Raw genomic sequence first — 24,091 nt, 5'->3', positions numbered from 1 at the left:
AATAGGTTAAGATAAGGCCTAACTAAATAAAACGAAAAAAAAAAAAATTATGTAACGAATCCTAACGAAAAGTGCATATCAGATTTTTAGATAGACATCTTTGATTTTAAGATAAACCCAAAATTCCTACAATAACCGCTTCCTTATTGTTTTGTGGATATTTGTTTCATAACGTGCCATGCGGCATCTGGAAACTTATTTAAAGGCAGAAAAAGTATTATAAACTAAAAAATATAGAATTTGACGTGAGTCAAAAATTATTTCCTCTAAATTCTTGGAATACCTGTAACGTTTCATGAGTTCTCTTTCTCTACTTTTCACGTTTTGTTTCCTCGTTTTTTCTCCCTCTGTTTTTCGTGATCCTCTGTCTATCGTCTCTTTGGAAGAAATTCTTGCAGGAGAAGAGATGGTCTCCAATGGACGGACTTTCCAAGAGAATACGATTTCCCACAAGGATCTAGCTGATCGTTACCAGGAAATATTCCAAAAAATAGCAGGAAAAGTGGATGGAAAAAGTCCGATGGTCTCCGATGGGCGGACCTGTCAAAAGAATAAGATTTTCGAGGAGGTTTTAGCAATCCGTAATCAATTACCGGACATATTCCACAAAATAGTGGCTGGAAAAAGTGCGATGGATGATTATATGCATTATGAAAATCTTGTCAAAGCTCTAAAAGAAATAGAAGGAATAGATTCTGCTAAAGTGGAGCTTGTCTCTTATAAGGATTCTTCCAGAAATCCTTATAAACTTTTCCATGAGAATGTTCCTGAGAATTTTTCCGGCAGTTCGTGTGGATTATCACTTGGGTCGAGACCAGAACCGCCAAAGTCTAAATCTGAGAGGAAGAAAGGATGTTGGACTGAAGCCGAGCACAGGTAAGTTTCACTCTACTCTATTCTTAAAAATATATATTACTTCGTGTTTTCCATAAGATTGCAACACCTTCAAATTTGATCATAACGTATAACTTTGATTTAAAATAGGGAAAAGTTTATATAGAGCCAAGGCTCTAAACAATCAAATTCGAGCCTACCTCAAAAATTACTTTGATTTAAAATAGGGAAAAGTTTATATAGAGCCAAGGCTCTAAACAATCAAATTCGAGCCTACCTCAAAAATTTTACTAGACGAGGTTGTTTGGATGCCCAAATATCTTCAAATCGATATGAGAAAAAAATTGATTGTAAAATTTAAAAATAGTGTATTTTATAATGTATTTTTAGACCGTCAATTTCTAAGATTTTCAAGTTTTCATAGATCTCTCGATCTACACTATTTTTAAAGCTTTAAACTTTACAAATAAAAATGAAAATATATTTTAAGGCTATCAAAAAGATTTTCAATATTGAAATCGTATTTCTCGATACTATTTGAAGGCTGGCACTAATTTGATTGTTTAGAGCTTAGGCTCTATACAAATTGCACCTTTTAAAATATTCTTTCGATTATCTCAAAATCTATTTTTATATCTAAATATAAAATTTTAAACTCCAAAGATACTTAAAATCAAGTAGATCTATAAACATACGAAAATTTTGAAAATGGATGGTCTAGGTAAATTGTTGTAAGGGGATTTAAAATCCATGTTTTTTCATAATTATACATTGACTTTTCAACATTAAAACAACATTTTGCTCCATTAGAGGGTTTTTCAACATTAAAACAACATTTTGCTCCATTAGAGGGTTTTTCAACATTAAAACAACATTTTCTCCATTAGAGGGTTTTTCAACATTAAAACAACATTTTTCTCTATTAGAGGTTTTTTCAACATTAAAACAATATTTTCCAACATATTTTTGAGGTGCATTTGTGGTTGTAGCCTTATATAAATTTTCTAATATTTAAAAATCCATTTTTAATCCTAAGTAAATACTTTCCATTTAAAAGTTTAAATTTACTATTTTATAAAATATATATATATATATATATATATATATATATATATATATATATTTCAATTGAAATAGAATATTTCTTGCTTTATTTTTGTTGCTTATTGATTGTTTTTGTCGATTCTTTTATTTCTTATACTTTTTTTGTCAAAAATCAACCGATTGGGTTTAGAGCTTTCGCACACAACATGTTCAACATGTTAGAGAAATTGACATGATATTGTCAATCGAGATAATCAACGAGAAGGTTTTCCAGCGCTGGAACAATATTTTTCAATCAATTTTAGATGGGTGCATTATTTCTACATTATAAAACCGCATTTTATATATTTTTTTTTCTTAATTAATTTTAGGAAAAATATACAAAGAAAACATTTACTTTTAACCACATCCTTTATTAAAAGGGAAAAGTTTATATAGAGCAAGGCTCTAAACAATCAAAATTGAACCTACCTCAAAATTTTTATTAGAAGTGGTTCTTTTGCTGTCCAAATATCTTCAAATTGATTATCTCGATCTCAAGATGCATGGACATGAGAGAAAAATAGATTTCTAGTTCTGGAAATAATGTATTTTATAATGCATTTTCGGACCGTAAATTTTAAATATTTTCAAGTATTCATAGTTATATTGATCTACACTATTTTTGAAGCTTTCATCTTTATAAATAAATACTTAATAAATAAATATTTTAAGTATTGAAACCACATTTCGCTCTAATTTGTTTATTTAGAGCCGTTTAGATCCTAGGCTCTAACAAACTGCACCCTTATTAAAATGTTTCTTAATTTATCAAACACAAAAATTAGAATTTCTACAAACAAGGTTAATTTATCAAACACAAAAATTAGAATTTCTACCAATAAGGTTGCAATCTCCACATTCTTTATTAAAATGTTTCTGAATTTATCAAACACAAAAATTAAAAAATTTTAGAAGTTTTATTATAATGAAATTAGTTGACACAAAAATTAGAAAATTTTAGAAGTTTTATTAAAACGACATTAGTTTTCTCTGAAAAAAGTCAGCATAGAATATGACCTATGCATAAAATTAGAAAATGTTAAGCACAATTTTAAATGTCATTAAAATAAAAGATAGCATTAACACTAATTTGATTTTGGGTATTATATATAAGGATTGTATACAATGAGTACATTTACCTTTTATATAATTTGGTCACAATTATGGACAACCACTCGATGTAAAGTTTGAAAACTTGGGTGTGTCATAAAGTTCGAGAATTTTTTTTTGAAGTTTGAACTTGGTCAATGGAATAAATGCAGTCAACTAATTTCACATCCAAAGGTCAAGATTAATTGTGACCAACTTGTACCAAAGATAAATGATCTCATTGTATGTTTTTCCTTATAAATAAGTTAATTTATTAAATATTTTAATTTATACTTAATAGTAAACTAAGTTTTCTTTATTAATTAAATATTTTAAAAGTTTGTATTTCAAAGTTATGCTAATAAAATGATAATATTTTAATTATGATTTGTTAAAAATATAGCCTTTTATATGAAATTTTTTATCTTTAAATAAAATATTGATGCATTTATTAAAACTTCAAAATAGATTTGATGTTTCATAATCCAAGTCAAATTTATATTTTATATATCGTTTATTTCATATAATTTATGAAATTACAATTAATGAAACTTTTATTAATAACATAAATAATTTTAATGGCTCAAAGGACTATATGGTCTTTTAGGTAAACCCATACTCTTACTTTTTTCTTTTAATCCAGTCTGGAAACACTGCTTGTACCATATTTATGCAAGTTTTATCATCTTTTTACATAGATTCCATGTAATTAGGGTTTGTTGTACCATCTTTATGCAAGTTCATCAACATTTTTCATATATTTCATGTAATTAGGGTTTGTTGTACCATCTTTATGCAAGTGTCATGATGTTTTTACATATATTCCATGTAATTGAAAGAAAGACCTATGTGATATTTTGTCGGGGAAATACAATTTATCACTCACAGATGGTTATATTACAAACAATAGAAATTCCAAAAATAAATAACACATCAATAAAACATATCTCAACTACTTGATGTCATTCATACAACCTAATACTGTGCTTGAAAATATAAAATAAAAGAACAAACAAATAAAAGAAAATATGTCGGAGATTACCTCAACCGAGATTTTTACACCTTATACCGAGTCACCACATCCAATGGCGCGGGATCTATGGTCTAGCTTCAGTCTCGAATATGGATAGCTAATTTCGACCAAACTAGGTAACCACCCTTTAAAATCTCTACTAAACCTCAACTCCCAAAAATAACTTAGGCCCCCTCTAATTTTTCCTACCCTTAAAGTTAACCTAAGTCTAGAGAGGAGAGAGAGTATTACTTAGGATTTTGGAGAGAGAAATTAGAGAGAGAAATGTAGAGGAGAGAGAAGCATGACCCTTCTAGGAGAGAGAAAGAGGTGAGAGAGAGAAGAGAGAGAGAGGTTGTGTGTGTAGAGATTGGAAGGAGAGCACCCCTATTTATAGTGGATATTTAGGTTTGGGGTTTCTTAGGGTTTTTTCATAATTTGCCTCTTTCATGAGATTGAATCTAAACCATTGATCAAAGTGACTTGTGGAGTAAGAGATCTGAGCCATCCATTTCATAGATGGGCCATCAACATTATGGAATGTGCTTTGACCATTATCCCTCTTTCTTTAAACCATTTTCCCATCAATTTATTTAAATAAAATAAATTTCATGCATTCCATAAAATTGCATGATCCATCTCACATATTCCATAAAGATATGTCAAATATTATCAAGTAAATAAATATTCTCAAATATAAATAAGATAAGGTCAATATTTACTATTTATTCAAATTGATCGTATCCCTTTAAAGCAAACTTGCTATAAAACAAAATATATTATAGTCAATATTTCCCTTCCAAGATTTGATCACATGCCACAAATCAAAGTTACCATAACTCAAAGTCATGAACACAAAGCAATTAAAGATAATCCAAAGGGTGGGGCGTGCCACCTCTTTGTGGCACCTGTGGGCCCCCACCCACATGCCACATGGTGGGCCCATGTGCACTTTGGGCCCCCATGAAATTTTATAAAAAGTTTTAAAATTAAATAAATGAATTAATATATATTTGAATTTTTTACAACTTTGTTAAATCAATAACGATATATTTATAAGACCAAAAATCATAATTAAAATATTGAGATATTCATAAAAATTCAAATAATAAAACTAAAATTATTTCAATAATAAAATAACTACAATTAAATTAATATGATGGAAAAACGATCCATATGGTTTTAGGACTTCAATTTGTAATAATAGGGTACTCCACCTTCAACTGTGGACTACAGACCACACTAGTTTTATTGAACCGACCCAGTGTTTCTCATGACCCACAGCCCAAGCAAAGGCTCATTAATGGGTCACCAAAGTCAGGTCAATGAATCAAGGGGTCACAATCCCAGTATGTAGATTACAGGTCTTCCCCTAGAGACGAGTCAATAACCACGACCTGATGCGACCACAGCTCTATGGTGCATAGGGTTATCTCTCGCACATGCATACGCTTCACCCAAAGGTGGATATCTGACTTTCCCGAACGATCCATCAATATGCATGCCGTGTGATAGAACATGGATGATGTTTTAGCCCCCGTCTCAGTAGGCCTACCATCACACACAAGAGTCATACAATCCCTCGGCTCACTCATCTAGGCATAAACTCCGACCTCATCAAGGGCTAACTCAAAACCTTCCTCGGTTTAATTCTTTATGCCCAAGTACCTTAGGTTTTCCAACCAACTGGCCTAGATCGATAAGTACAGTCCGGTATAAGCAAACATCATTTGTTTAGTATGGTTCTCGAGGGATCACACTCCCACCGAATTTACGTTTCACTATAATAAAAGTGTTTCAATACACACTCATAAAGCCTTTAAAGGCCACATAAACCCAATAGTAATTAGGGTTTGTTAGGGCGTTATTTGGTTCTATCCTTTGATATCTAGGGTTTCTTGTGCTTGTTTTGGCCATATTTATCTTGGGCTAGGTATCTTTTTTATAATTTAATGTTGTGAAAAGTGATTGGATAGTTTCTGACTTCTGCATCTGCATTCCATGCAGTTAGTGTTTATTTTGTGTTTCTTATTTTTATTCATCGAGATCTAGGGTTTTCTCATTTAGTTCATCCAATTATACAACGGTCTAATTTTTATGTTACTTTTATGCTTTTTAGTTGGCTGAATTGATGGTGCAAGAGCAGATTTAGAGTAAGGTTATCCATGAAGGCTTATGTATTAGGGTAGGGTTTATGTATCATGACTTTGTGACTCTTAGAGATAGATACCTAGGGTTGCTTTTGTTTGATTCATTTTCATCTATGTATTTTTATAATTTTACACCAGTTTTCCCTCCAAAATAGATGGATGTGGGATCTAAAAATTTTGGGGGTTAAGAATCTTAACTTTGGCATATATGAACATACAAAAATACATTAATTTTTTTTGGATGTATTTGTAAGTCCATTTTAAGGTTTAAGTGGGGCCAACATTTTTTTCACCATTTTACCGTGCCTCCCTTTATTAGGTAAACGAAAAAGTTTATTTAAGTGGGAGGCTCTAATAATCAAATTAGGGTGCAGATAAAAAAATTCACTAGAAAAGGTTGTCTTGATATGTAAATATTATCGAGATGCATGGACATGAAAAAAAATAGATTTCAAGTTTTAGAAATAGTGTACATTGTAATGCATTTTTGGACGGTCAATTTTCAAGATTGTTAAGTTTTCATAGATCTGCTCGATTTACACTATTCTTTAAATTTAAAATTTTACAATTAGAGTTGAAAATATATTTTAAGGCTATCACAAAGATTTTCAGTATTGAACCCACATTCCTCAACAATGTTTGAAGGTGCGCTTTACTTTGATTGTTTAGATCCTCAGCCTTTTACAAACCACACCCTTAGGTAAATGAAGGGTTTTAAGAGATTTTTTTTTTAAAACCATATTTCCATTTTTCCCAATATTTTATCCAAAATCTATTTAAAGCCCTAACTCCAACGATTGAACTCATACAGATCTATTTTTTTATCCAAAACAACTTTAGGTGGATCAAATTTGACTTTTATGATTATTATTTTTTTTATGAAAATCTCATCAATTTTCAGCCATAGGAACACAATTTACCCTTCATTCATCAATTTTCAGCCATAGGAGCACAATTTACCGTTCATTCATCAATTTTCAGCCATAGGAACACAATTTTCCCTTCATTGAATTTGGTTTCAAATTTCTTATAGATCTAGCTTTCTTTGAATTTAGTTTCGAATTTGTTTGTACACGATTCGTACTGCTCGCGACCTTTTCCTCTTTTGTTTCCCCTCGCTTGCATTAAGTTTGTAAATTGCTTTTGTGATAGCTCCTCTCTTCTTCTTCTTCTTTTTTTTTTTTTTTTTAATGACAATGATATTGTGATAGGCTTTCTTTAATGGAAAAAGTTTATATACGATGCAACTTTATTATGTAGAACTACGGATCCACTTAAAAAATCCACCGGAAAAGGTAGTTTTAATGTTGAAAAGCCTTTTGATTGATCATCTCGACATCGAGATGTATTACCATGAAAAATAAAAAAGTTTTAAGTCTAAGAAATAGTGTATTTTACAACATATTATCTACACAGTCCATTTTCAAGATTTTCATATGTTTGTAGATCTACTTGATTTTAACCATTTTTAAAATTTAAAATTTTATAATTAGATACAAAAATAGATTTTGAGATAATCCTAATAACATTTTACATCAAAATTATATACCATGATAAATTTTGAAGGTGCACCTTACTTCTACAGCTACGGATGCATCTACGGATGCATCTGTATACCACCTGCACCCTTCTTTAATTTGTTTTTTTTTTTTTTTTTCTCGTTCTTTCTTTTGTGGCAGGCTTTTTCTAATTGGACTGCAAAAATATGGCAAGGGGAATTGGAAGGGCATCTCCAAAGAATTTGTCAAGACCCGAACCCCAGCTCAGATAGCGAGTCATGCTCAAAAGTATTTTATTCGGCAAAAGGCATTGACAACAAAGAAAGAGAAGAAACGCGCAAGCATCCATGACATGAGTCTAAATGATCTCAATACCGAAGCTAGTGAGGAGGAGAAGTACTCAATTAAGCCAATCTTTGATGAGGACCATGAGCTCTCGAGGCTGCATGTGGGGCCCCCACAAACTTATGGGTCCATCCCCTCCTCTATGGCTAGCCAGTTCCCAATGCAAGAGGCACTCATGGACCCAATGAACATTATGCCTTCGAGCCTATTTCATCCAGCAAGGTTTGCCACACCCACATGTCAAGTAAGACATCTTGGGCACAACATGGAAGGGGCAATTTAAATATAAGCCCTAAGAAATTTTATTTATATTAGGAATCAAGTTCCAGGGGATTTACCAAATGTGAATCAAGTCCCCTAAGTCAAGGATATTAAGTTTGTAAATATCTTTTTATAAGAGAATGGAGATATAAGCATTACATTACTTATGTATCACCATTCCAACAAAAAAAATATTTGTATGCATCAAAAACCTATATCAAAAAATATTTGTATGCATCAAAAACCTTTATCAAAAAAAATTTGTATGCATCAAAACCTTTATCAAAAAATATTTGTATGCATCAAAAACCTTTATAAAAAAATATTTGTTTGCATAAAAAACCTTTATCAAAAAATATTTGTATGCATCAAAAACCTTTATCAAAAAATATTTGCATGCATCAAAAACCTTTATCATGTTTAGTTCAAATGTTGCGATTTGTGTAGGCTCACATCACGCAAATTCATGGAACGCTTCATGAATTGCATTCAAAGGTTGTTTGCCACTACCAATATTTAGATTCTCGCCTCAATCAAGGGACTCAACCCCTGGCCAAGGCTAGTTACTCGGCGGAGTTCGAGTGAACTCCTTGAGTCTTGTGCAAAACGTCCTTCAATTTTTAAAAAAATTAAAAAATATGACAATTAAAAAAATCTATTAAAGTAAAATAAAACAAAAAAACAACCTTAAAAAAATCCAAATATTTTTAAAAAATAATGGAAATTTTGATTTTAAAACATTGATATATAGTTGGGGTATTTTAAAAATTCAAAAAAAGGAAAATACAAAAATAGGGATTATGGAAAAAACATACTCACTAATCTATGCCAAAAACATTCAAAATCATATAAACAAAAAAAATATACAACATACTCACATATTTTATAATGCTTTGGATTTCTTTTGAAAATTTGTTTTGTACCCGAGTTTTACACACAACTCAGGTTAACCCTCACCCATAGGGTGAGTTCGAGTGGAAACTGCTGAGTCAGGTAACACTACCAATACTATTCTCTATATTGATTAGAATATATAAGGAGTAATCTTTGAAATCTGATGTGGGGAGAAAATAACCATTCAAACATTTAAAAATAGATATTTTTTTATTAAAAACATGTATATATATGTGTGTAGGACTCCCATCAATTTGATTAAATCGAAAAAGGAAGGAAGGATCAGAAAAAGGGATAAGTATAAAGGTTTCTTGAGATAATACCTTGAGATGAGGGAACAAAGTTTAGCTATATTTCCTAGTAATCTATTTCTCTATAATAAATTTTTAGGTATCCAAACAACCTCTTAGTACAGGATGTAGTTTGTATGAGGCACCAACCTTAAACAAGTACAATAAGGGATACCTTTAAATGTGTCAAAAGATACCATTCTGCAGCTCAAAAGCTGTGCGCTGGAGTGAAAATCTATTTTCACCAACAATTATGAAATTGAAAGCTTAAAAAGTTAGGTAGATGGAGCATCTATACAAACACTTGGAAATTTTGAAAATGAACATTCCATATAATGCATTACAAGATAGATTATTTTCATGGCTTGAAATCCATTTCTTTCATATCCATAAATCTCGAGGATGTGATCATCAATTTGTGGGTTTCTAGCATTGAAATACACTTATTCCATGAGTCTTTGAGGTTCGCCTTACATGAGTAGTACAAGATTGACACCTTGTATAAATTTTCTCCCTTGAGGTGTTAGTGAGCCTACAATTCCATGAAAAAGGAAGTATAATAGTGGCCTTATCTACGAAACAGTACTTGAGAATGCTATCAAAGACGCTGTAGAAGACTTTTGCGTCCATGAAAGCCAAAGTTAAAAGTGTTTTTTTTTTACCTAGGTATATCTAAATCACAAGCAGTATACTTAATGGAAAATGGTTTGATAGGGCTCCAGCCCAATCAAAATAAGTAAAGCCTCACCTAACTTATGAAAAGTTGCAATTGAAGCATTAGAATGTTGGGTTTATGTGGTCTTTAAAAGCTTTATGAGTATGTAATAAAAAACATTTATTAATGGAACATAAACTCAGTGGGAGTGTAATCCCTTGAGGACCATAATGAGCAAATGATATTTACTGATACCGAACTGTGCTTGATGATTTAGGCCAGTCCGTTGGAAAACCCAAGGTACCTGAGCATAAAAAATTAACTGAGAAGGGTTTTTGGTTAGCCCTTGATGAGGCGAAGCTTATGCCTAAATGAGTGAGCCGAGGGACTGTGTGACCCTTGTGTGTGATAGTAGGCCTACTGAGACAGGGGCCAAAACCTCATCCATGTTCCATCACACGGCATGCATATCGATAGATCGTTCGGAAAAGCCAGATATCCGCCTTTGGGTGAAGCGTATGCATGTGCGAGAGATACCCCTATACACCATAGAGCTGTGGTTGCATCAGGTCGTGATGATCTTGACTCGTCTCTAGAGAATGACCTGTAATCCACAAACTGGGATTGCGACCCCTTTGTTTATTGGCTAGACTTTGGTGACCCGCTAATATGCCCCTACTTGGACTGTGGGTCATGGGAAACACTGAGTCGGTTTGATAAAGCAAGTGTGGGCTATAGTCCACAGTTGAAGGTGGAGTACCCCATGAACCATATAGATCCACCTCTCATTATATTAATTTAATTTTATTCATTTTATTATTAAATTATTTTAGATTTATTATTTGAATTTTTATAAGTCATTTGATATTTTATTTCTTATTTTTGGACTTATAAAAATGAAGTTATTAATTTACAAAGTTATAATGTTTTAAAATTCATTTTGTTTAATTTTAAAGTATTTATTAAAAAATACATGGGAGGCCCATAGTGCACATGGCCCCACCATGTGGCTATTAGGTGGGGCCCCACATACCATACATGAGCGGCACACCCCACCCTTATCTTGATTATTGAAGGAATATCTTGACTTGATATTATTGAAATATTCTTATGGAAAATATGAGATGGAATATGCAATTTATGGTATGCACTATATCTTTAATGGATTTAATTTATTTAAATATATTAATGGGAAAATAGTTTAAGGAAAGGGAGGTAATGGTTCATGCACCTTCCATAATATTGATGTTCTATCTATGGAATGGATGGCTCAGATCTCTCACCCCACAAGTCATCTTGATCAACGGTCCATATTCAATCTCAAGAAATAGGCAAATTATGAGAAATCCTAAAGAAATTTTAGATCTAAATTTCACTATAAATAGGGGTACTCTCCCCCATCTCTACACACCTCTCTTGTGTACATTTTTCATGCAAAATCAGAAGCCTTAAAACAATTCAAAGAATATACGGCCCAAGTAGAGAATCAAACCAACATGAAAATTAAAGTCCTTAGAACCGATAGAGGAGGGGAATATTCATCTGACCTTTTCAAAGAATTGTGCATTGAAAATGGGATCATCCATCAGTACACCATATCTTATACTTCTGAACAAAATGGTGTAGCTGAGAGAAGGAATAGGAAATTAGTGGAAATGGTAAAGAGTATGATGGGGCATGCAAATCTCTCCTTGGAGTGAGAAGCCGTATTAACAGCATGTTACATCCTTAACCGGACTCCCACAAAAGCTGCCCCACTTACTCCTCACGAAATTTTCACATGTCATACTCCTTCCCTTAAACACTTGAAAGTTTGGGGTTGCTCAGCCCATGTCCTTATCCCACATCAAAATAGAACCAAATTACGACTCAAAACTATCAAATCCATTTCATTGGTTACCCAAATCATGATAAGGGGTATCGATTCTACAACCTTGAAACAGGTGTGGTTATTGATAGTCGTGATGCTCACTTCTTTGAGGAAGAGTTCCTTGAAGCAATGGTAAGTGGAAAACAAGCCAACTTTTATGAGGCGACCCAAAATAAGGATGTAATTCGAAACCCTGAACCTGAAACTTCCAAACCAATCCAACATGATCCTGAACTCCCTATAGAAAGTGAACTTTTACCTGAACCAAGACGAAGTATCCGAGTCAGTAGACCACCTTTTTACCTATAACATTTTGTCTACCTTGGAGAACACTTTGATAGGGTTGGGGAAGAAATAGATTTCGAACTTAAAACTTATAGTGAAGCCTTGACCAATCCTGAAATGGAATACTGAGTAGAAGCTATGAAAGATGAGTATGCTTCCAAACCATATATGAGAATTAATACATTTACCTCAAAAGCATAAGGCCATTGGTTGTAAGTGGATTTTGAAGAAAAAGTTAAACTCTGAAAGGAAAATAGAAAAATATAAAGCTAGGTTGATTGCAAAGAGTTTCACCCAGAAAGAAGGGATAGATTATGAGAAAACATTTTCCCTTGTTGCCAAATTTTCATCCATCAGAATCCTTATAGCTATAGCAGCCCATTTTGACTTTGAGGTTCATCAAATGGATGTCAAAACAACCTTTCTAACTAGGGATTTAGAAGAAGATATTTACATGATCCAACCTGAGGGATTTGAGGACAAAAGAAAAGAGAACCTAGTCTGCAAACTTAATAAATCCCTTTATGGCCTGAAACAAACATCGCGACAGTGGTATATAAAATTCTAGGATACCCTTGTTCTTGCAAGGTTCTCCATAAATAATAAGGATGACTGCATATATCAAAAGGTCAGTGGGAGTTATGTGGTTTTTATATCGTTATATGTGAATGATATACTAATTGTTAGTAGCTCAATTGCACTAGTAGTAGAGACGAAAAATTCTTTTGCATAACACTTCGATATGAAGGACCTTGGAGAAGCTTCATTTCTGTTGGGCATCAAAATAATAAGAAACAGGAGAGAGAAGACTATCCAACTTTCCCAAGCAACCTACTGTAAAAGTTTTAGGTTAGCCCTAGATGAGGTTGGAGCTTATGCCTGGATGAGTGAGCCGAAGGACTATGTAACCCTTGTGTGTGATGGTAGGCCTATTGAGACGGGGGTCAAAACCTCATCCATGTTCTATCACATGGCATGTATATCGATAGATCGTTCGGAAAAGCTAGATATCCACCTTTGAGTAAAACGTATGCATGTGCGAGAGATATCCCCATACACCATAGAGCTGTGGTCGCCTCAGGTCGTGGTGACTTTGACTCGTCTCTAGGGGAGGACCTGTAATCCACAAACTGGGATTGCGACCCCTTGGCTTATCAGCTAGACTTTGGAGACCCGCTAATAAGCCCCTGCTTGGACTGTGGGTTATGGGAAACACTGGGTTGATTTGATAAAGCAAGTGTTGTCTGTAGTCCAAAGTTGAAGGTGGAGTACCCTGTGATCGTTGATAGAATTCCTGAACCATTTGGATCAACTTCCCATTATTAATTGAATTGTGTTCATTTTATTATTAAATTATTTTAGATTTATTATTTGAAATTTTATATGTCATTTGATATTTTATTTCTTATTTTTGGACTTATAAAAATGAAGTTATTAATTTACAAAGTTATAATGTTTAAAATTCATTTTGTTTAATTTTAAAATATTTATTAAAAAATACATGGGGGGCCCATAGTGCACATGGGCCTACCATGTGGGTATTAGGTGGGGCCCCCCATACCATACATGGGTGCCACGCCCCACCGTTGGATACCTTCTCTTGTTGCTTTGTGTTCAAGTTTATTAATTATGGTAACTATATCTTGTAGCATATGGTCAAATATTGATTAGAAAATATTGACCATATCTTATCTTGATTATTGAATGAATATCTTGACTTGATATTATTGAAATATTCTTATGGAAAATATGAGATGGAATATGCAATTTATGGTATGCACTATATCTTTAATAGATTTAATTTATTTAAATATATTAATGGGAAAATGGTTTAAGGAAAGGGAGATAATGGTTCATGCACGTTCCATAATGTTGATGGCCCATCTATAGAATGGATGGCTAAGATCTCTCACCCCACAAGTCGTCTTGATCAACGGTCCATATTCAATCTCAAGAAAGAGGTAAATTATGAGAAACCCTAAAGAAACCCTAGACCTAAATTTCACTATAAATAGGGGTGCTCTTACCCATCTCTACACACCTCTCTCTCTCCCAAAACCTCTCTCTCATAAACTATCTCTCTCTCCTCTTGAAGGACCACCCCTCTCTCTCTCCTCTCAGGCTTTCTCTCTCTAACCTTCTCTCTCCTGTCTAGACCTAAGAAGAAACTAGGGTAAGAAATCAAAGGGCAGCCTAGAGTTATTTTTTGGGGGTTAGGGTTTTGTAGAGATCTAAGGGTAGTTACCTAGTTTGATCGAAATTAGCTTTCCCGATTCGAGATTGAAGCTAAACCACTGATCCCGCACCATTGGATGTGGTGAGTCGGTATAGGGTATAATAAGCCCAGTTGAGGTAATCTCCGGCATCTTCTCTTTTACTTTCTTGCTCTTTTATTTTATATTCTCAAGTATAGTAATAGGTTGAATTGATAGCATCAAGAGGTTGAATTTTATTTTATTGTTGTCCTATTTTGAAATATTTATCGATTGTAATAAGACCATCTTTAAGTGATCTTTTTGCAAAAATAAAAAAAGGGGTGATTATTATGATTAAAAAAAAAAAATTGTATTCCCTAGCAAAATATCACATAGGTCTTTCTTTCATAGAAAACCTTTAGACATCAATCAACTTGGCTTGAACATTATGGTTGTTTAAAAAAAAGGATTTTAAGTTATAAAAATAGTGTATATTGTAACAAATTATCTGGATCGTCCATTTCTCCCTAAAAATAAGTGGTCATAGATCCGCATGATCTACATCATTTGTCAAGTTTCGAATTTCATTGTAGGTGTTCGAAAATGATTTTAGAGCCATTATGAAGATTTCCGTTGCTGAAAGAGCTCGCTGGATAAGGATTTGAGATGAGGGTTTATTTTGTTTTTATAGAATCTAGGCCATATAGAAACCTCGTCCATACTTAATAGTAGTCAAACTTTCAGCTTTTCTTTAAGAAAAAGTTTATATAAGAATGCAACCTTATAATGTAGAACTATGGATGCACCTCAAAAATCCATCAAAAAAAGTAGTTTTAATGTTGAAAAACTCTTTGATTGATGATCTTAACATCGAGATGTATGACCATGAAATAGTACATTTTACAACATATTATCTACACCGTCCATTTTAAAGATTTTCATATGTTTATAGATCTACTTGTTTTAACTATTTTTTTAAAGTTAAAATTTTATAAGTACATATAAAAATAGATTTTAAAATAATCCTAAGAACATTTTACATCAAAATCATATCCCATGATAAAATTTGAAGGTGCACATCCTTATGCCAACTGCATCCTTGCACATCCTTATGCCAACTGCATCCTTTTCTTAATAGCGCTGCATCCGCATGCCAACTGCACCATTTTCTTAATAGCGGTGAAAACATCTTAAGATATTGAATGAACACTAAGCATTTGGACGCCCAAACCACCAGAAAGCTAGGTGCTTCTGAAGCCCAACTTTCAAAAGCCTTGAACCAACAAAAAAAAAAATGAAGCCATGTTTGGTTAGTTCGAACCTCCAGCTTTTAAACCCTCTACTAAAAAGAAAAAAGAAAAAAAAAAACGAAAAACGAAAAACGAAAAACGAAAAACGAAAAACGAAAAAAAAAGAAAAAGAAAAGTAAAGTGCTTGGGTTGGTCTTTCAAACTTTTAAATGCTTACACAAAAAATTTTTAAAAAAATGGAGTGTTCAGGCTATTTAAAATATTTTCCAAACCACTCAAACACATAGTTTTCACGTATTTTGGCCGATTCGAAAGTTGTTTGTACATTTGAACAGCCTAGATACTTATAATACCTCCATATCATAGCAAGTATACTATGTTTCTACAGGAGTATATTATACATCTACTCCCTTGCCCAAAATACCTATTTAGGAAGATTTTTGTTGAGTCTAAAATTGAGAACCACATAAAAGTTATTAGATGATTGCTTAAAAATAATAATACTTGAATTTTGAGTTTTCTAATACTTTGATCTAGTGGATGGGATTCAATCTTGAAGTATTAATTTTTTCTAGTGCATAGAGAGTTTATTTCATAATTTTTTTTAAATTGAGATTAGTCTATAGGTTGTACAGATACATCCCCAAAATTTGTGATCTAGAAATTATTCTAGCATGTGTTTTGCCCAATATAGTAAATGGATAGTGTACTCCAACGGGAGTAAAAACTCTTTAGGCATTAGTTTTCAAAAACCTCCACCGGTACAATATTATCTTAATATTTGCCTGTGAGTATCAACTTTTCTTTTTGAGAAAATTATATAAATATCTGTTTTAGTTTCCATTATTACTAAAATACTGAATACTTTCCATTATTATTGATATGTTCATTTTTTGAACTTCATAACAATTTTTTTAAAAAAAATCGAAACTATCCATTTTCGGTTTTTCAAAAACCGAAGTCAGGTTAATTTCGGTTTTTGAATAATGAAAAAATCTCTCTCTTGTGGATCCATTGCTTATTCTCTCTCTCTCTATCTCTCCATCTCTCTGAAACCCCTTCTCTATCTCTCTGAAACCCTCTCTCTCTCAAACCCCACTTTTTCAATCAAAGACCCCATCTCCATGAAACCTCTTTCTGAAACCATCTCTGCTAATCGGAGAGTCTTCTCTATGTATTTGAAACCCTCTATCTCAAACCCCCCTCCTTAATCAAAGACCCCCGCTCTCCCTAAAACCTCTCTCTTTGAAACCATCGTTGCTCATTGAAACCCTCATTCTCTCAAATCCCCTCTCTCAATCAGAGACCCCCTCTCAAACTTCTCTCTCTCAAACCATCTATACTAATTGGCAAGCCCTTCTCTATCTCTCTAAAACCCTCTCTTGCTCTAAAACCCCCTCTCTCAATCAGACACCCCCTCTCTACATGAAACCTCTATCTGAAACCATCTTTGCTAATCAAAGAGACCATGGTTGTGGGGTTATGGGGTTTTGAAGAGTAGACTGACGAAGGTGGAGCTCTGGTTTTTGGCCTAAAACTCGTCAGTTTTGGGGGAGAAAAAAATTTTGGTTATTGAACAACCAAAATTTTAAAATTTTTAGCTTTTCAAATTGGCTTGATTTCGGTTTTTGAAAAGCTAAAAATAGGTAGTTTCATACTTTTTAAAAAAAATTGTTATGAAGTCCAAAAAACCGACATATCAATAATAACAAAAAATATTCGTTATTTTAGTAATAACATAAACTAAAATGGATATTGACTTAATTTTCCCTTTTCTTTTTCCATTTAGCTTTGCCCCCTCACACCTTACCACCCTTTTATTTGTTTTCCCTTTTCTAAAGGGTGTGGCTTTTATAGATCCGAGGCTCTAAACAATCAAAGTAGAGCACACCCTCAAAGTGTCGAGAAATATGGTTTAAATACTTTAAATCTTTGTGATAGACTTAAAATATACTTTCATCTCTAATTATAAAATTTAAAGCTTCAAATATAGTGTAGATCGAGCAGATTTTTAAAAATTTAAAAATCTTGAAAATTGACGGTCCAAAAATTCATTACAAAGATGTACTATTTTAAAACTTGAAATCAATTTTTTCCTATGTCAATGCATCTTGAGGTTGAGATGATTAATTTAATGATATTAAAGCATCAAAACAACATCTTCTAATGAAATTAATTTGAAGATATTTAAGCATCAAAACAATGTCTTCTAATGAAAATTTTGACGAGCACCTTAATTTGATTGTTTATATAAGGTTGCAACCTTAAAATGTAGAATTACATATGCACCTCAAAAATCCATTGGAAAATGTTGTTTTAACATTGAAAAATCCTCTAATTGATCATGTCGACATCGAGATGTAAGAATATGAAAGAAAAAAGATTTTGAGTACAAAAAATAGTGCATCTTGCAGCACATTATCTAGACCGTCCATTTTCATAATTTTCACATGTTTATATGTCTACTTGAATTTAACCATTTTTGGAGTTTAAAATTTTACAATTAGATATAAAAATAGATTTGAAGATAATCCTAATGCTTTTTTACACCAACATTATATATTATGATAAACTTTGGAGGTGCGCCTTAATTAGATTGTTTAAGGTCGCAACCTTATAGAAACCACACCCTTTTGTAAAAGATGGTATTTTCCTTTAGAGAAAATTACATAAATATCCATAATACTTTGCATTATTACGGATTTACCAAAGAGTTTCTGTTATTATATGTATGTCTGTTTATAACCCAATTTTTTTAGAAAGATGACTTTACAATTTTTCAGATGTTGAACAATCGAATTGGAGGGTTTTTCGGATGTTCAACATCAGAAAATAGGCCGAAAGTTTAACGTTCACATTCCCATTTTCGGATGTTGAACATCCGAATTTATATTCCTTGTGAAAATGGTTTCGGATGTTAGATGTCCGAAAATATAACACTTTCGGATGTTGAATATCTAAAAATAGTTTCGGATGTTGGACATCCGAAAATGTCATATTTTTAGATGTTCATCATCCGAAAATGACTGCGAAATTCCAAAGACTTTCTGGAAATTTAAAGTCATATTTCCGAATGTTGAACATCCGAAAATATGACATTTTCGAATGTCTAACATCCGAAACATATTTCGGATGTTCAACGTCCGAAAAACCCTTCAATCCAGATGTTCAACACCCGAAATGGGAATGTGAAAGTTAAACTTTCGGCTTATTTTCGGATGTTGAACATCAGAAAAAGCCTCCAATTCGGTTATTCAACATTTGAAAATGAGTAAAATCGTCTTTTTAAAAAAATTACATTATAAAAAGTAAAAAACAGACATACATGTAATAACATAAACTATTTGATACATCCGTAATAACGTAAAATATAACGGATATGTATATAATTTTTTCTTTCATTTATAACATCCGTTACCACTATACAATGAGATCGGACCAACTCCAAGCCGGGAAACCATGCTTTTGTGTCCGCATTAAAAGTCAAACCGTCAATGAAATCGATAATGCTCGCCCCTCTTAAGCTTAACGTAGTAGTAAAGTTTATATAAGGTTGCAACCTTAAAATGTAGAATTATTGATTCACTTAAAAAGTCCATCAAAAAAGGTTATTTTAATGTTGAGAAAACTTTTAACTGATCATCTCAACATCGAGATGTATGAATATGAAAAAAAAAAATTTGAATCGTAGAAATAGTGCATCTTGCAATACATTATCTAGGCAGGGATATAATGCAATGGTTGTATTATAGTATAATGGAACCACACTTTTAGAAAACCATATTTGTGGGATTTGTGTGACTCAAAATTTTACGCATATACTCTATTCATCTCAATAATCAAATCCCAAAAACACAAAAGTTCAATTTGAATCCTATATATAGGCAAAACGATTCCCCTCCAATAACAAATCTAGACCATTCATTTGGTGAATTTCAAGATTTTAGCTTTTTCAAACTGAAAAGCATTTTTTTCTTTTTTAACATTGTTCATCTAAAGATAAGAAAGCCATCTAAAAAAGTTTGAAACTAAAATATCCTTCTATGGCCTAAATCTAAGCATCTTATCAAAATGGACCGCCTATGTTAATTGAGCTAAAATATACTTTCAAAGTGGCTTTTTTTTTATTTATTTTTTTATTGTTCGTTATAATGAAAAGAGTATATTTTAAATTTTAGATCAAACAAATATCTCTAACAAAATTTTTGAAGATTATTGCATTATATTACTCTGCAACATTGTATGAAATTACTCCTCGAAAATAGATTTTGAGGTAATTCTAAGAATTTTTTTTATAGATTTTGAGATGATGCGCCTTAATTCAATTGCTTAAGGTCAAAAACCACACCCTATTTTAAGTCACCAGGTAACAAGAACATGTCCAGTGAAATTTACACAGAGAGTATGAGAGAGACGAAATTTGAAAAGCATTGCCGTTTGACATAGAAAAGAAGTGGGCTACTGACCAGAAATGTGATGGGCAAGTGATACTATAGCTTAGAGAGAGAGAGAGAGAGAGAGAGAGAGAGGGGAGCAATGCGCATAGGCTGGCATGCCTTCAACTCCCCACATCAACTTCCAGCCCACCACTTCCTCCAAGATCATCAGCCTATGCAAACAGGATCTTCTAAGCCAAGCACTCTCTCTCTTCCAATCTTTCTCTCTCTTAGATTCTCCAACCACCCACCACCTCCAGACTTACTCTGCTCTCTTCCAAGCCTGCGCCAATCTCAAGTTCCCACTCTTCGGCGCCGCTCTCCACAAAAGGTGGCTATTTCTCTCTATAAACGACCTTATCGTCTCCAATCACCTCATCAACATGTATGCGCGATGTGGCCTTTTAAGAACCGCGCGCAAAGTGTTCGACAAAATGCCTAAAAGAAACATAGTCTCTTGGACCTCTCTAATCTCAGGCTACGACCACGCATTTATGCATCACGATAGCCTCAATCTCTTCTCTCTCATGTATAGGCAATGTGATGAAAAACCCAATGAATTCACACTTGGTAGTGTGCTGAGCTCAATCTCTGCTCTAAAGAATGCATATTTTGGTCGTCAAGTCCATGGATTAGCTATAAAAATCTCACTTGATGCTCATGTCTGTGTGGGCAATGCACTTGTTACTATGTATTCAAGGTGTCAGAATGCTTTAGACAATGCGATGATGGTGTTTTGGACGATGGGGTGTCAGAATTTGGTGTCGTGGAATTCAATGATTGGTGCTTGCGTATGGAATGGTTGTGATGTGGGGGCAATTGAATTGTTTTCGAGGATGCGTAAATGTGGGGTTGGATGTGATCGTGCTACAATGGTTAGTGTTCTGACTTCATGTTCAGTGTTGGAGAGTGTTTGGATTGTTCAGCAATTGCATTGTCTTTCAGTGAAAGGTGGATTTATGGAGGAGGCTGAGGTGGCCACAACGGTGATGAAGGCATATGCAAGCCATGGGTGCACTGAGGAATCCTATAGGCATGGACTCATAAATATTCCCTTTTTTTCTTTTCTTTTTTTCTCTTTTGAGAAATAAATGAAATAGTTTTAGAGTATTATTGCTAATATTTCTAGTATATGATAATTTTAAATCACATTTTCTATTTTTGTGCCTTAACAAAAAGGAACCATGAAATTTGAGTGTAAATATCAGGGGATGTATACCATAGGAGAGTGGTTTATGGTTCATCTTACGCCATGGAGAATGTAAATGTAGTTCCTAGTAACAGACACTTCCCTGGGAGGATTTATCTCCAATTGCTATCATGGGGAACATATGGTGGATTTTGCCATGTTATACAATAAAACACACTTGCATTTAGTACAATTCACTACTCACAAGTTTTATTTTAGAAAAGAAACAGAAGTTGTATAATTCTGAAAAGATGCAAGTTATACATTACTAGAAATACATAATACAGAAGCGTAAAATGTATAACTCAAGTGGAAAAACAAGTTTATTTATTATTCTTTTTTAATTTTCAATGACTTCAAAAACATTTCCTGTTTTCAACCCCTTCTGATTTTCTTAATTTTACTCGAGAAAATCTGATTGTAGTTAAAACTTTTAAAAACATTGTAGCTATTTACTTCCTGAAATTGGCCCTTTACGGTTTCACATACAGGCTCTTCTTTGGGATTCCTTCCATGGACATCATGTGTTGGACTGGGATCATCACCACACTCGCTGACCAAGACCCTGAAGAGGCACTCCGCCTCTTCCAACAGCTCTACATCCACTTCCAGCCTGACTCCTTTACGTACAGTGCCGCCCTAAAGGCGTGCACAACAATCGCCAACATAGGCCATGCACAAGCAGTGCATGCACAAGTCATTAAAGCAGGTCTTGACTACAATGTGGCCCTCAACAATGCTCTCATCCACACATATGCACGTGGTGGCAACATCAACTTTGCAAAACATGCCTTCTCGTTGATGCAAACCCGAGATACCATCTCATATAACTCGATGATCAAGGCCTATGCACTACATGGACAAGGAGCCGAGGCCCTGAGTCTCTTCGAACAAATGGTTGGTAATGGTATTAGACCTGATGAGATCACCTTTGTGGGCTTGCTCTCAGCTTGTAGCCATGCAGGGATGGTCAATGAGGGTTGTTGTGTGTTTGAAGTCATGGTAAAGACCTATAACATTTCCAGGCAACTTAATCACTACGCATGCATGGTGGACATATTGGGGCGTGCGGGCCTAGTCAGAGAGGCGGTGACTTTGATCGAAGAGATGCCTTTTAAAGCTGATTCGGTGATATGGAGTTCACTCTTGGGTGCTTGTCGGGTCCATCGAGACGCTCAGATAGGAGAGAGTGTGGCTAAGAAACTCATCGAGCTCAAGCCTCAAAGCTCTATGGGATATGTGCTTATGTGCAATATATATGCAGAAGGGGGTAGTTGGAGTGAGTCTGCGAGTTTAAGAAAGAAAATGAGCTTTGTAGGTGTTAAGAAAGAGATCGGAGTGAGTTGGATAGACGTAGGACATAGGGTGCATTGGTTCACATCAGGGGATACTGGCCACCCGCAGTGGGAGGGGATAAGGGTTGAGTTAGAGAGAGTGGTGGCGAGGATTAAGGAAGCTGGGTATTTGCCCAATACAAGTGTGGTTTTATACGAGGAGGGAGAGGAGCACAAGGAAGAACGGGTGCTTAGGCACAGTGAGAAATTGGCCATGGCCTTTGGCCTTATGTTCACTCGAGAGGGCGTGGAATTGAGGATAATGAAGAACCTTAGGATTTGTGTGGATTGTCACAATGCATTTAAGGTGGCATCAGGGTGTTTCGGGAGGGAGATGGTGGTGAGGGATGCGAACCGGTTCCACCATTTCAAGGATGGATTTTGCTCTTGCAGGGATTATTGGTAGTTCTTTGTTATAATTAGGTGTATTATTTGTGACATTGACCTTTAATTCAGAAAAAGTGGCTCACTATTTTTTATTTATTTTTTGATGGCATGAATAATTGGGTAAATGTCGTTAATAATCAACAGAGAAGTCAAGCTTTATTTTTTGCATATACACTTTTTAGCTATTTTAGATCCATATATACTAGAGCATTAGATTTAGAATAAAAATTTTAAAGTTTTTTTTTGAATTATTGTAGTGAAAATTTAAAGGTTTTGGTTTGATTTATTATGATATTTCTATTGTTTGCTAATGTGATTTGCAGGGGAAACATCATGTAAATAATTACATAGTTAATTATTAATATTTGAATTAAATATTATTTATTCTATTTTAATCGTATAGTGATAAATATGTAAATTTAATAACAAATAATTAAAATTTTATATTTTATATCAACTAATAGTATTTGGTAAAAATAGTTACCATAAATATTATTAATCATTCTTATTCAATTAAAAACAACTTAATAACCCAATGATGCCTTTTTAAAAAATGCTATTGTAAAATGAAAATTTATTCAATTATAACTAAATCAAAGTTGCACGTGCATAATATTAGTTTATTTTTAAAACAAAAATGAAGGTATTTTGGAATACCATTTTTTAGAAACATGGAGAAAGATGAGGGTGGGCTGTCCACGGCGTGAGTCCCGCTGGGCTTTGAACCCTAGAAGATAGACGCTAATAAACAGCACGCCCCCATGACAGCAGGTCAAAGCATCTGAGTTTAAACCCCCTTACATTTTTAATACGGAGTAAGTGAATTTGTTTTGCCCCTGGCAATATCTATGTGATTTAGGAGCCAATAAACTATTGCCAATATGTGATCTGTTTGCGGCAGTATGCCTTCTAGAGAGGCTTTTTGTTGGATTTAGAGAAATGATATATGGGAGTTTTGTTGTTCTTAATTCACCCTGATTGAAATAAAATAAAAAATGCTGAGTAGAAAAAAAGAGGATCATGAGAGAGA

The 24,091-nt window shown here is 33.6% G+C and overlaps 2 protein-coding genes across 2 annotated transcripts; both read left to right on the top strand.

Moving 5' to 3' along the window:
* The first annotated feature begins 231 nt into the window (after window positions 1–231).
* On the top strand, window positions 232–8,436 carry LOC148779675 (uncharacterized). Its single transcript, XM_088852044.1, has 2 exons — window positions 232–876; window positions 7,851–8,436. Exons 1-2 carry the CDS (start codon window positions 296–298, stop codon window positions 8,296–8,298), a joined length of 1,029 nt encoding a protein of 342 aa, XP_088708170.1. The 5' UTR covers window positions 232–295; the 3' UTR covers window positions 8,299–8,436.
* An 11,522-nt stretch (window positions 8,437–19,958) lies between these two features.
* Window positions 19,959–23,157, top strand: LOC18441285 (pentatricopeptide repeat-containing protein At1g71420). The gene is made up of 2 exons (XM_088852043.1): window positions 19,959–21,178; window positions 21,826–23,157. The coding sequence occupies exons 1-2, from the start codon at window positions 20,268–20,270 to the stop codon at window positions 23,078–23,080; spliced, it is 2,166 nt and encodes a 721-aa protein (XP_088708169.1). The 5' UTR covers window positions 19,959–20,267; the 3' UTR covers window positions 23,081–23,157.
* Window positions 23,158–24,091: the final 934 nt, after the last annotated feature.

Source organism: Amborella trichopoda, chromosome 11 (genome assembly GCF_054954075.1).
Source record: "Amborella trichopoda isolate Santa Cruz 75 chromosome 11, AtrichopodaSantaCruz75HAP2 v2.0, whole genome shotgun sequence".
In the NCBI taxonomy this organism is placed as follows: Eukaryota; Viridiplantae; Streptophyta; class Magnoliopsida; order Amborellales; family Amborellaceae; genus Amborella; species Amborella trichopoda.
The sequence above is the reverse complement of the archived record's forward strand: the minus strand, read 5'-3'. Positions and strand labels throughout refer to the sequence as shown.